Raw genomic sequence first — 14,854 nt, 5'->3', positions numbered from 1 at the left:
ATGTTTTCTGTGAGGACTTTCCACAAACACCTGGCACAATAGCCACAATTTGAAATTTCAACACAACTCTGTTTCTGAAACAGAATACATGGTATATCAACGATGCAGAGATTGGGGGTATGCATATGTGCACAATTTGTTAACATACCTGATTCACAAAGGCAAGAGCACGAAAACGAGAAGACGACAACGCCGCTAGTTCACAACAAATGAGAGTGAATTCCAATCAGAGTTTTGATTCGCGGGAAAGGAGAAACAATTGCAGCGGAAGTGAGTGGCGAACGTGGGTTTCGTTTCTATCAAGAGTGGGTTTCCTATGAATGAGAGTTTTTTTTTTCTTAATTAAAAAAAAATCAGAAACTGAAGCACGTGCAAAATAGCTGCAACCATGCGTCCGTGAAATTTCGTGATCAACTGTCCGTACTGAATAGCACTTCTCTTTCCCATTACTCCATATAACAAACAACAATAACAATTTTGTCAAAAAAAAAAAAAAAACAAGAAATTGCTTTTCTCATATACTCAATTGCTCTCCACACGAGTAAAAGATCATTATACTCCAAACAGCGGTTAACTTTCGTTAAAAAATCGACACGAGTTAACTATCACAGGAGATATAATCAACGGACAATGTGAGAAAAGCAATTGTAAAAAAAACAAATAACAAGAAAAAAAAATTATTTTCCCTCAAAAAGAAAATCTTTAAAAAAAGAGAGAAGAAAACGACAGCGTTTTGGTGGGAAGAAAATCGTGTCTGTACGAAGCGAAACCCAGTATGAGCGTGCCTGAAGTATAGGGTTTAAGCAGTCGTAAGCATTTCCAAAAAGAAACCAAAACCGAAACCCTCATTGGTTGCCGATATGGAAACCAAGTACAAATTTTCGCTATTAATTCCATCAAATCTTTTTGTTAACCCTAAACCTAATCCCTCTTCCGCCGCGCCTCCACAAAAAACATGGACAACGACGACGACGTTTTCGCCCTCGCCGATTCCTTCATTAATTTTGATTATGCCCCTGATTCCCCTCCTCCTCTTTCGGATCCTCCCGTTGCGTGTTCCGGTGTTGAAAATGAAGTTAATGAAAATGTCGAGATTATTGATGCTGTTGTTAGAAGCGAGATTATCTCTAATGATGATGAAATTAGAGGCGACATTATTACTAATAACTATGATGGTACTCAAATGATTGATATTAGAGATGAGATTATTGCCAATGATGATGGTAATGAAATGGATAGTGATAGTAGTTGGATTGAAAGAACCGAGAGTGAGGAGTATGAGTATGAAGAAGGCGAGATCGTTGATTCTAATTCTGAAGATAAAGAAGATGATTCCGAGGAAACGACTAGCTGGTGCTTTGATGTTGGCGGCGACAATGATGATGATCAGTCTCAGTCTCAAGAAAGTAGAACGAACGAGCTTGAGGTATTGTTTATTTTATTTTATTTACGTCTTGCAGATTAAATGTTTGTTCATTTGTCAAATATGATTTATTCTGAATGGTAATGCAGGTCATTCGTACTGATTAGTTTGAAATATTAACTGGTTGATTTAGATGCTAATGATATTTTACTTATATTCAGTTTAAAGACATGTGCTTGGTGGGTTTGAACTTTGAATCCTGTGGTTCTGATCCCACTATGCTTCTGTGCCAACAGATGAATCTGAATTGATAGATTATATACTTTGACTGGTTGAACTGTTGAAGGTTGGCTTTTGATCTGTTGAGTTCAGTCTTCAATATTTTATTTTGAAGCTTTGTTAGGAGGATTGAAGAAAGTTAGATAGAATCAACATATAAGTTTTTATCTTTTGTTGTTAATGTGTTATATGGTACATGTGGTTGGAAGATGAAGGTTGAGTTTTATTCTATGTTGCTTCAGATAAGTGTGACTAGACTAACATGAAGAGCTTTATGGGGACCACTGTTTTTTAATTTATTTACTTTTCTGGATGTATGTTGTTAATTTTAATTTACTTTTGTGCTTTCTTGTGGTTGTGAACACTGAACATTGCAGAATCTCTCTAGGGTCCCTCCTGTGAATGTAAACTTGGGACCACATCATAAAATGCTGCCTGTGGGGGTTGTTACATCGGTAAGATTACTGAAACCTCGTCTTTTTAGCTTCTTTAGGTTGGATGGTGGACGCTTATCTGCTATTTTGTTGCATTAATATTTAATTTAATAGTATTATTCCAAGGGGGAATAGATGTGAATTAGCATTGTAACTAGCTTAATCAAGTAACTTGTTTTACAGATTGTTGGTGTTCGAGTCATTGTTGAAGGGGTGGAGAAGCATGACCCTCTTAATGAGGGTTCCATTCTTTGGATTACTGAAAGGCAAACACCTCTTGGCTTAATTGATGAGGTCTTTGGTCAAGTAAAAAATCCTTATTATGTTGTGCGATACAATTCTGAAAAAGAAGTTCCAGAAGGGATCCGTGAGGGAACTTTGATTTCTTTTGTTGCAGAATTTGTAAATCATGTGCTAAATAACAAGGACCTTTACAAGAAAGGATACGATGCATCTGGTCAGTACGATGAGGAGGTGTCTGATGAAGAAGAATTTTCGGATGACGAGAAAGAGGCCGAGTACAAGAGACTGGTAAAACAAAATAAAAGAGGTCGAAACAATCAAAGTACCGACAGGAGGATGGAAAACAACAGGAAGCAAGTTCCTCTAAAAGATGGTTCCATCACTACAATGTCTATTGCACATGCCGGGTCATCTGTTGCTCATGGTCATTGTCCACCTATTCAGGCCACTGGGCAAGGCTTTATTGGTGCTGCCCATGGTCATTCTTCACCTCTTCCATGCACTAGACAAAGCTTTTTTGGTTCAACTAACGTGAATCCACCATTTCCACATGCAAATGGTGGTCCTAACGTGTTTACAACTGGAGTTTGGCCAAATGGGGGGACCCTTCCGCCACAACAGTCTGCAATGTATCCAGAAAATACTCAAATTTCTCAGCAGTTGCCCATGCAAGGAATTCCGCTTCAACAGCAGTTGCCCATGCAAGGAATTCCGTTTCAACAACAGTTCAACCCAAGCCAAAGGTTTCCTCCACCGACTACATATCCTGGAGGACAGCTCAATATGTATGCAGATCCCATGCATGCACAAGGGCCCATTAATCAAAACCAATGGACACCCATTCCTCAGTTTCAGGCACCTATGAATTTTAATCCAAATCATATTTCAGGCCATCAAGGTGTTCCTTGGCTCCAATTCAACCAACCTGCCAATATTAATCCAAATCGTATTGCAGGCAATCAAGGTGGTCCTTCTCTCCAATTCAACCAACCTGCCAATATTAATCCAAATCATATTGCAGGCAATCAAGGTGGTCCTCCTTTCCAATTCAACCCACCAGCCAATTTTCATTCAAACCATATATCTGGCAATCAAGGTGGTCCTCCTCACCAATTCAACCCCCCATCAAATTTTCATGCTGTTTCAATTTCAGATAATCAGCATCCTCCGCAATTCCATCATCAATTTAATCCTGGTGCTTATGATGGCCCTGGGAGAGCATTTTCTGCTAGCCGTGGAAGAAGACCATTCCATCGAGGTGGTAGAGGTTGGCGACCAGCCAGATAAAGGTTGCTCTGTACAAACAATATCTCTGGTAGGAACTTGATGGAAGCACTGTATGCTTCATTTTGTTGTGATTCCTGTAATGAAGATGAATTTATAACTTTTAGTTAACCTAGGTCATTTGTTTTCATTGGATTTTTACTTGTACAGTCTTGTACTGAAGATTTCCTCCTTGGTGGCTTGGTTGACAAAAACACTTTCACCAGGGATGAATTGTGAAAAGGAAACATATACGAAATAGTTTATTGGGGCACACTAGTTTGCAATGTTACTGGCACAAATTTTGTCAAGTTTGATTTGCACGGCACACCTACTTCACAAGTGGGTTTATTCACTATGGTTATGGAGGATTAAAATAAAGAGATCCCAACAGACAGGACCTTAAAGTTAGAATGACTGGGTTTAAACTTTTTCCGGTTTATTCACAATGTATTTTGTTTCGAATACAAATTGATTCTAGAGGAGGACCAATAAATTATGATCTAAATGCACTAAACTCACAAATGGAGTAGTATATTTTAATCAACTATTTGTAATGACAAGTCTTTATTGTTCTATTGATGAAACCCACTAGTCAGCATTGATTCTCAATCTCAGATAATAATGAGTGATCCATACCTCATTGTTATGGTGTAAAAGTCCTATAATGCTTTCAAAACATAAAATACAAAAATGTTAGCTGATAATGGGTGAGGATAAAACATTTTAATAAAATTAACACACCCTTAAATTTCAAGTTCCCTTAGTTTTAGTCCATAATTATTAATTAACCAGGTGTTGATTATGCTAAGAATGCAATTTTAGTAAGGTACAAAACTTTCAACCATGTAGCATTCCCAAAAGTAATTTACTGTTGGTTTTGCATTGTTTTCTTAGCTTGCCAACTGGGTAGAGCAGTAACTTTGCAACTTAGCAAATTTTTCATCATGTGCTAAAAAGATTTGATAAAGAAATATACCCTAAAATCATATACATTCCATTCCTACTCAAAGGTTAATTCTCATTTTTTAAAATTACTTGTTATTAACGTGCACTATTCTTAAGTCTTAATAGAATATGTAACAACAACATTTATACCAAAAATATATATATATATATATATATATATATGTAACAACATCTACAAATCTACAACCTTTTGTTGAATCATCTTCATCTTATTGTATGTTTGGATTGGCGTCGTATTTGGATAAAATTGCATTGGAAACCATGACAACACAGAAGCTTGATATATTAGCATCAGATTTTTCACAGCAACCGTGCATTGGGACGCGGGGTTGGATTGGTAAATGTTTATCCAAACACAAGCTTAGTTAATTCAAGACTAGTATAATTTTTTCATAGCTTTCATGTGATTACAAAGAAGCCATGTTAATAAAACACAGAAGAAACATATCGAGTTAATCACTTAAAATTGAAATTAATTAATAATCCAGAACATTAGAACCTTAAACACTTAATTAAAGGGTACTAAAAAATCAGCATCTAAGAACATGATTTGAGCTCAAGCTTTGGAATTGGCATTGACATTCCTTGGTCAGTACAGGTCTGGCAAGTGCAATCCGAAAAGCGGCATAAGTCACAATGAGCACACCCAAGAAGTGCAACCTTTGCATGACTGAGTCTGAGTGCATCCTCTGTAAACTCTGCAACTACCTCTTTCTTCTTCATAATCATCACATGTAATTTTGAGTTAAAAAAAAAATAGTAGTTGCTACTAATTATTTGTCCATGAAATTCATGAACGATAATCGTAGGAAAAAGGTTGAAAAGTGCAAATACTAAAGATGTTAGATAAACAAAATAAGAAGCAATGTATGCAGAATATATTAAGTTGATTTTTACCATTTAGGACTCAAAATGAAATCAAGCATGCACACGAGGCTTTCGTGTGACAACTAATCGCCACATAAATTTATATGCTTATTTAAATCAGCCATGCATAGCAAGATGATGTAATGTAATTAAACTCGTAACTACTACCTTATTAAAATCCAAGATGAAGATTGGAACACCACCATTCGTGCAACATTCAATGCAAATTAAGTTTGAAAAGATGAACATTCCCCAAATTTGCATTGTCAAAACACTAAATTCTCGGCATATGTAACATAGACATGAATTCACCTCAGAATTGTACATTCAAAGTGATATAGTGATATAAATGTACTGCTATATATAGTACTATAATAATTATCAGTGTTACAGTGTGGTTGAAGATACTACACTAACTTTGAAAGTGACCATAAACTATTGCCTTCAATACATAAATGTATAGATAAAAAATGTTACTGGTTTAAACAAAAATTAATTCAAAACATACTTGTCACATGGAAGAATATAATTTATAACATTTCCAATTCAGATCAGCCAAAGCATCATGGTGAAGGTGGCAGTCCTTTTTAGTTCTCAGGCGGATCCTGTGTCCTCTACTCAGGTTTCAGTAATGTACAAAACTTACTCTGACCATGTAGCAATTACAAGGAGGGTAACGAAGTTAGCATTTCTCATTTACTATTGGTTGTACGTTGTTTTCTGAGCTCGCCAACTAGATAGAGCTTTGATTAGTGCCTTAACAAAAAAATTCCTAATGTATGAAAAACATTTGATAAATAGTAATCCCACATTGATTCTCATCTTTAAAATACCTATTATATTAACATGTACTATTCTTCCAAGCATATGTAACAAAATAGAATCATATCCACCAAACTACAACCTTTTGTTGAATCATCTTACTTAGTTCTGAGAATACAATATCTTGTAATTAGGAAGAAGCAATGTTAAGAAAACACGGAAAAGAAATATATGGAGCTAATCATTTGATTGAAATCAATTAATTATTGTCATACTCCAAATTTTGACCACTTTTCTCTATTCTTACCCATTTTATTCGTATTTTTAAAGTCGGGAATTTTCGTCGTTTCAGACGAAATTTTGGCAAGGAGGTTACTTTGAAGTACCTCATTTTTGATTCCGAGTCGGACCCTCTTTTCTCTTTTTATTTTCTTTCCATCTTTTATTAATTTTAATTTTAAGATTAGTTACTTTTTTTATATTTAATAATTTTTATTTTCCATCTTTTAATTTTATTTTTCTTTACATGATTTAGTTTAATTTGTTTTATTTTATTTCGTATTAGATTTATTTTATTTTTATTTTATTTCTTTTTAATTAATTAGTGTAAAAAGAAAAAAACAAAGTGTCAATAGGTCCAAAATAAAATGTACAAGGTCTAAAAAAAATTCAAGTCAAGTGTCAACTTTAACATTCCTTTTCCAAAATTCACCATAATTGTCCATCATTTCCATTAAACCATTTTTCCTTTTTTTCATCAACCTCCTCGCCTATAAATAGAGCCCTCATACCACACAATTACACACACCAAAAGTTCTCTTGAGTTGTCAAATAACTTTTCTCTCTTCTCCCTCTTTAGCTTGTGTTGACGAGCTATTCTTTTCTTCTCCCTCCTTTTTCTGTCCCTTCGGAATTTTGTCCCTTCGGTAATTTTTGTCCCTTCGGTTGTCCATTTCTTTTATTTTCTTGCATTTTATTTCTTTTTAGCATTTTTGCATTTTTATTTTATTTTATTTAACATTTTAATTATTGTTATTTATTTTCCAGCAATTAGAATGTATTTAGGTCCAATGTAAATATAAATGAGAAAAGTGTGTGGGTGTGTGTGTCCTTTTATTTCTTTACCGCCTTAGATATATCCAAAAATGCAAAAAATTAGATTAGGGATTTTGTGGTGATCCAACGTCACTACAAAAATCCACGCGCTTATATTTTTTATTGCTCCGTTAGTTTAATTTTCATTTAATATTCCAAAAACAACAAAAACATGCAAATAATCTGCAAAACTCCAAAAATATTTTCTTAATAAACCTTGGTTTGTAACCCAAGTGTCTTTCCTTTTTATTTTCTTAATCAAATGCTTAATTGAATTAATATTCATATTAGACTTGATTTTCTTGTAATTAAAACGTGAACAACCTTACCTTATTTTTTCTCTCATGCCTTGAGGCCTCTTTCTTTTCTTAAAACCCATTTTCAAAAATCTTAAAATCAACCTAACCCACCAAAGAAATTTTTGAGGTGAACTACATTGGTTTTGATCCCTTTTCTTTAAGGGTATGTAGGCATAGGATTTTTTATCCTTCCAAATCAAATAAAAATAACCAAAAACATACTTCTTCTCTCTCCATTCTTTCATTTAGATTTTTAGGTAATAATTTTCAAGTAAGCAAATCAATTTAGCACAAGATAAATTAGGTAAGAGGTTCCTACGGAATACCGTAGATGCTTAGGGTGCTAGCACCTTCCCTTCGCATAACCAACCCCCGAATCCAAAGTCTCGATAAGGGTTTTTACTCATTTTTTCCCTTCCCACGAATAAAAATCGAGAGTTCAAAGATTGACGATTCAAATCAATTAATGGTTTGATATCCGAAAATCACGAGCACAGAAATGGCGACTTCACTGGGGACTTAGATTCTACGCGGGTTAAACCCACCTTACTTTATTTATGTTGTGCTGTACTATTTGTTTATGCTTTGTAAATATTTGCTTACATACCTTGTTACGTGAGTGGTGAGATAAGTCCTACACCCGGGCTTGAGTGAACTTAAGATAGGACGGTGGTATAATCATAGTTCCATGCCAAGAGTACTCTTCGGTATTGGCACATGTGATAACCCCACTCAACGGAGGGATCTTGGAAGTATATGTTGTCAACGTGAGTACTCGTGTTTGGCATGCTATTTTCAAGTGACCTTTGAAGTTGAGGACCTTTAGTCACCTTTAACCCATCTTGGCCTTTTAGGACGTAGTGCGGTGGCTAATCGAGAGTACTCTTGAATTAGTTGATACGCGATACTACACTCAAACGAGACTTTCCGATGAATATAATTGGAATGGGAGTACTCCCGTCACCCGATAAATATTCGGAGGTGGTCGAGGACTTTGAGAACTTGGTAGAACCCATGATACAGGTACAATTTGAAACCATAGTCCTTACCAAATGGCGTTGTTGCCCTTGACTCCAACATTGTGGACTTAACCTCATCATGTATTCTATGTACTTTAGCATAACCATGCATACATGCATTCATTCATAAACAACTTTTTCCATCAAAAATTGAAGGACTAAGACAAGTTTTTGCAAACATCAAGGGTATGGACCTTGTAAGAATGAACCCCAAGAGATACAACTTCAAAAAAATCTTAACTAAGCTTTACCTTTTGTTAAGAACTTTTTCCTTGGTTTCGTTCTTACCTTTTGAAAAAGGAAACATTTCCAACGTCTTTACAATGTTCAAAATGAAACCATGTTCCTCTACAATGTTTACAATTCACTTTGATAAGTCCTTCAAAAAAAATATTGTACATTTTTTGCATAAGCATATTATGCATCATTTTGCATTCATAGTTTTCTAGTCCATGTCTCATATTTTGCTTCTACCTACAAAAGGTCAATCCATCAGTAAAGTGGTCCAATGTCTTCATCAAAGTTCGGCTCGCATATGCAGACACTCGTGCAAACAGGAAAAATGGATCGACTTGAGCAAGAGGTCCACGAGCTTCGTGGAGAGGTAACAACACTTCGGGCTGAGGTAGTGAAGTTAACTAGCCTAGTATCTTCATTGATGGCCACAAAGGACCCACCGCTTGTTCAGCAACGGCCTCAGCCACTATGTCAGCCAATATGCATGGAACGACCTCGACAACAGGGTTCTCAACCGCTTATTCCTCAAAATCAGGTTCGAAAAGCATCGCAGTGTGACCCAATTCCTGTGAAATATGCGGATTTGCTTCCCATTTTGCTTAGGAAGAACCTTGTTCAAACCTTGCCGCTTCCTCGGGTGCCGAATCCGCTGCCACCTTAGTACTGCCCTGACCTCAACTGTGCATCCCATCAAGGGGCACTAGGTCATGACACTGAGAAGTGCTATCCTTTGAAGGAAGAAGTTCAGAAGTTGATTGAAGATAATGCCTGGTCCCTCGAAGACCCAAATATAAAAGTGCTACTTCAACAACAACATCTGGCCACTCACTATGTTGCCGTTGTTAGGCCCATCGCCAATGTTGTTCAAGATCCCGGTTATAAACCCCAGTTTCGACCAAGTCAACAACAGTATATGGCTTCTCACTCTGTTGCCGCTGTTATGCCCATCATGAATGTTGTCCGAAATCCGGGATATCAGCCCCAGTTTTAGCAATATCAACAACAGCCTCGACAACAAGCTTCGGGACAACCACAGTTTGATCTGATTCCCATGAAATATGGAGTGTTGCTCCCCGATTTGCTTAGGAGGAAGCTTGTCCAGACCAGACCACCTCCTTGTATGCCTAAGAAATTGCCAGCTGGGTATAGGCCCGACCTCTCTTGTGTCTTCCATCAAGGGGCACCTGGTCATGATATTGAGCGTTGTTTTGCTTTTAGGAATGAAGTTCAGAAGTTGATCCAAGATGAGGTCTTACGCTTCTAAGATTGAACGCAGACATGCAAGTTAATCCGCTATCGGATCTTGAAGCCTAATGTTGATACGTGGAATGTTTAGCTACAATTGGGTCTTTGTTGATGTTTATTTCTACTACTCATTTGTTCAATTAATATGTTTGTTTGTTGCTTTATGTTTTTCAAAAAAAAATTAAAAAAAAATCCTTCCGTCCCACCCGAGGCGAAAGTGAATTTGTTTAGGGCTTTTTGCTTTATGTATTTTCATCATTAATGAAAGGTCGTCTTGATCCCGACCTTGTTTTTATTTTTCGCTTTTTCTGGAAAAATGGTAATACAAAAACCAAAAAAAATCTTTCCCTTTAATCATTTTCACATATCTGCATAATCATAATGTTTATATCAATAATCAAATCATGCATTAATAAACCCGTTGAACACTTAAACCTGGTACTCTCTCTCGACTTTGAGTTCCTTATATCTGAGGCTGAAGAAGAGGATGATGAAGAAGTTTCCACTGAGATTTCTCGCCTACTAGGGCATCTTGGCCGTCGTAGCTACAAATATCAAGAAAGAATGTCCAGAAGAGGACTTTCATGTACAAAGATTGGCACGAGATGCTACCATCTGCCTTGCAGGGATATTGTACTTCATGCACATTTCAACAGGGGCAGCCCCCCCGCCATCCCTCAGTATTCAATGTAAAGGTACTGTGCCACATGGAGGTCAAAGTCCTGTCAACGGAAGTTCCAATGAAAGCTAAGATTGATTGAACTTAAAAGTGTTATTGCCGGGTGCCATGGACAGTTATATCAAAAGGATAAAGCAAGTATTCGACAAAGAAGGCTTGTCCCAGTGAATGTCAAGAAAGTAGCTTTGTGCTAAAAAATATGCTACCCAATTCCAGGGGCAAATGTATGCCAAATTACAAAGAATGATGGTAAACTTGTATGTCCTGTGAATACCGATGCAGTCAAGAAATACTTTGTTAAAATAAAAAGCTCGATAAGTCACAAACCTGAAAAGGCGGCTTAGGCAAAAAAGAGCGTCTCGATGGACTGAAAACCCGAAAGGGCGGTCCATGCAAAAGTTAGAGGCGTACAAAAAAAATGAGTGAAAAATTGGTTATCCTGATAGGTTGAAACCCGCAAGGGTGACCTATGCAAAAGTTAAGGATTATGACAAAGTAACTGAATCTGGTCCGACATGACTCACCTGAGGCATTTCAGCTGTCAAAAGACCTCCGACTCATTGCAAGGTAATTGCACCAAATCAGATATGATTCATCTGAGGCATCTTAGCTGTTCAAGGGCTTCCGATCTGAAGCGTCTGCAAATCAAAGACTCAGAACAGTGGAATTCAAAGTTGGTAGAGGAAACAGTAGTTATTGTGTTCAATGTACCTTTTCCATATAATTACCATTTTCCAAACTCTTTTTAAAATCCGTGGAGCCACGCCTTTGGCAGGCCACCACTCCATTTACATTAAGTTGAGCCTATGTCCATTTATTTGAAATTCTCATTTATTCTGTTTTGTAAATTTCTCTTCTATTTTTGATGTTAATACCTAAAGCAAAAAAAAAAATCAAAAAAATTAAAAAAAATCTTTTAAAAAAAACTTTTTTCATGTCTTCTGAAAAGCATAAACAACAGGTACATCTTCTTTGAACTTATGAGTAGGTGAAACATGCATCAACATCCGTCTCAAGTACAGTTAAACTCTGCAAGGTAAGCATGACCAAAAGCTGTGAGATGACCTCTGTCAAAAAATATATACAAAAAAAAAAAAAAAACTCTCTAAGTCGAAAACCTGAAAGGGCGGCTTAAGCCAAAAATGAGCGTCCTGGTGGACTGAAAACCCGAAAGGGCGGTCCAGGCAAAAATTAGGGGCATACAAAAAAAGAATATATTCCCGGTGGATTGGAAACCCGAAAGGGCGGTCCAGGTAAAAGTTAGGGATTCAAAAAAAACAAAAAAACAAAAAAACAAAAAAATTGAAATGAAAAAAATGAAAAAGACAGAGGCATCACAGCTCAAGTGGGTCGATTGGAAGAATCACTTTGTACTGATTTACAAATGACAACTTCTGCCAAGTGGTTAGATGAAATGGTGTCTTCTGCCTATGGTTTAATTGTAGGCAACTTCTGTCTGTGCTTTGATTGATGGCGATTTCTGCCGATGGTTTGAATAAATGACGATTTCTGTCATAATGATTGATTGATGGGTTTCATCCCGGGAAATGGCGACTTCTGCCTATGCTTTGATTGAGGGAAACTCATGCCAATAGTTTGTTTAAATGGCGACTTCTGCCTGTGCTTTGATTGATGGCAACTTCTGCCAGGTTTCTGATCGGTGGGCTTTATCCCCAAGGAATGATTGCTTAACCATCAACTGAGACATTATGTCGGGTTGTTTCACCATCAATGGTCTGTTTATGGGGTCGTATCCCATCAAAGTTATGCCTAATGGGATGTTACCTCTTTAGTAGCCTGATTATGGAGTTTGTTACCTCTTCAGTGGTATGGTTATAAGACGTGACCCCGCCGTTGGTTTTGATTAGTGGACAGTTACCCCTTCAATGGTTGAATTAATAGATTGTTACCTCTTTAGCGGTATGATTGAGGGGTCGTTACCCCTTTAGCGGTATGGTTAGTGGGCAGTTACCCCTTCAGTGGTTGAATCAAGTTTTGTTACCTCTTCAATGGTATGGTTATAAGGCGTGACCCCGCCGTTGGTTTTGATTAGTGGGCAGTTACCCCTTCAGTGGTTGAGTAAATGGTTTGTTACCTTTGTTACCTCTTCGACGGTATGATTGATGGGCCGTTACCCCTTTAGCGGTATGATTAGTGGGCAGTTACCCCTTCAGTGGTTGAATCAAGTTTTGTTACCTCTTCAATGGTATGGTTATAAGGCGTGACCCCGCCGTTGGTTTTGATTAGTGGGCAGTTACCCCTTCAGTGGTTGAGTAAATGGTTTGTTACCTTTGTTACCTCTTCGACGGTATGATTGATGGGCCGTTACCCCTTTAGCGGTATGATTAGTGGGCAGTTACCCGTTCAGTGGTTGGATTAATGTTTTGTTACCTCTTCAGTGGTATGGTTATAAGGCGTGACCCTGCCGTTGGTTTTGATTGTGGAGTTGTTACCCCTCCAGTGTTTGTTTCTTAGGGCCTTACCCCACCGGTTGGTTTGAATATGGGTTTTTACCCCGTAAGTTGGTTTGGATATGGGTCGTATCCCATCAGTAGTTTGAACATGGATTTTACCCCATCAGTTGGGTGACTGTTGGGTCGTATCCCCATCAGCAGTTTGATTATTGGGTTGTATCCCTATCATTGGTTTGATTATTGAGTTGTGCCCCCATCATTAGTTTGATTATTGGTTTGTTCTCCTATCAGGGGTTTGATTTTGAGCTTTACCCCACTAATGTTTTGTTTGGAGGGCTTTAACCCGTCAGTGTTTGACTCACCTCCTGTATTGGTATCCCCGTGGAACATTCTTGAGTGTTTGTGCTACAATGCCGGGCTATTTCCTGTTAGGACCTGTCCAAATCTTGTCTCAACAGTCTTCCGTTGTACTGTCATATGTGTCTCGTACATGTTCATTCATTCATGCATAGATAGCATGCATACAAATATCATTCATGCATGGTTGCATTATTACCAAGTGTCTTATTTCAGTGTATCCTGTAAAAAGTGTCATCCCCAATGTGTTTGATTCAAGTTTGTCACCAGTTAAAGTTTATTTCAAATGGCAGGTCCCACCGAGCAATCTTTGTGTCAATTCAGTTTAGCTCCCCAGTAACTTTTGTAAGCTATCCTCGTACCGGTAACAGGTGACTTTCATATTGTTGGTCGTTACCCCAGTAAAGGTAATTGATAGTATCTTCTCTTTCGTATTTTGGTCGTTACCCGTGTTGAGGTAACTGACGGTATTTCCTTTTCGTAAGTTGGTCGTTATCCGAGTTGAGGTAACTGACGGTATTTCCTTTTCGTATGTTGGTCGTTACCCGTGTTGAGGTAACTGACGGTATTTCCTTTTTGGTATGTTGGTCGTTATCCGAGTTGAGGTAACTGACGGTATTTCCTGTTTGTATGTTGGTCGTTATCCGTGTCGAGGTAACTGACGGTATTTCCTTTTCTTATGTTGGTCGTTATCCGAGTTGAGGTAACTGACGGTATTTCCTTTTCTTATCTTATGTTGGTCGTTATCCGAGTTGAGGTAACTGACGGTATTTCCTTTGGTCGTTATCCGAGTTGAGGTAACTGACGGTATTTCCTTTCCGTATGTTGGTCGTTATCCGAGTTGAGGTAACTGACAATATTTCCTTTCCTTTTCGTATGTTGGTTTCTACCCCAGTAAAGGTAATTGACGGTATTTCGTTTCGTATGTGGGTCGTTACCCCTGTAAAGGTAACTGACGGTTTTTCCTTTCCTATGTTGTTCGTTACCCCAGTAAAGGTAATAGACAGTATTTCATTTCGTATGTTCGTCTTTACCGCAGTAACGGTAATAAAATAATATTTCCTCCCCAGTGATATCTATCAGTTTTTTCCCCAGTCAATGTATTTTTGTCGTCCTTGCATTCATACTTGCATCGCAGACATTCATACCAGTATATTCATAAGCATTGCATTCTCAGCATTTCAACTGGTCAAAAATTGGTGTACTTAGTATTTAAGTCTCTTCGACCCGTTGATTTAAAATTTTCATTTTTTTAAATCTCCGTGACGGAGAAACTTAAATAGGGGCATCTGTCATACCCCAAATTTTGACCACTTTTCTCTATTCTTA

At 37.5% G+C, this 14,854-nt stretch overlaps 1 protein-coding gene across 1 annotated transcript; it reads left to right on the top strand.

Moving 5' to 3' along the window:
• The first annotated feature begins 747 nt into the window (after positions 1 to 747).
• LOC25487609 (H/ACA ribonucleoprotein complex non-core subunit NAF1) lies at positions 748 to 3,893 on the top strand. Its single transcript, XM_013609587.3, has 3 exons — positions 748 to 1,426; positions 2,020 to 2,097; positions 2,260 to 3,893. Exons 1-3 carry the CDS (start codon positions 956 to 958, stop codon positions 3,604 to 3,606), a joined length of 1,896 nt encoding a protein of 631 aa, XP_013465041.1. The 5' UTR covers positions 748 to 955; the 3' UTR covers positions 3,607 to 3,893.
• The last annotated feature ends 10,961 nt before the right edge of the window (positions 3,894 to 14,854 follow it).

The sequence above is a fragment of the Medicago truncatula genome, chromosome 2 (assembly GCF_003473485.1).
Source record: "Medicago truncatula cultivar Jemalong A17 chromosome 2, MtrunA17r5.0-ANR, whole genome shotgun sequence".
NCBI lineage: Eukaryota > Viridiplantae > Streptophyta > Magnoliopsida > Fabales > Fabaceae > Medicago > Medicago truncatula.
Note: the sequence above shows the minus strand (reverse complement) of the source record. Positions and strands in the feature narration are given on the sequence as shown.

Coding starts and splice junctions, on each gene's coding strand:
- LOC25487609 (XM_013609587.3), top strand. CDS start 956: ATGGACAACGACGACGACGTTTTCGCCCTCGCCGATTCCTTCATTAAT. Junction 1,427..2,019: donor GTAGAACGAACGAGCTTGAG/GTATTGTTTATT, acceptor TGAACATTGCAG/AATCTCTCTAGGGTCCCTCC. Junction 2,098..2,259: donor CTGTGGGGGTTGTTACATCG/GTAAGATTACTG, acceptor CTTGTTTTACAG/ATTGTTGGTGTTCGAGTCAT.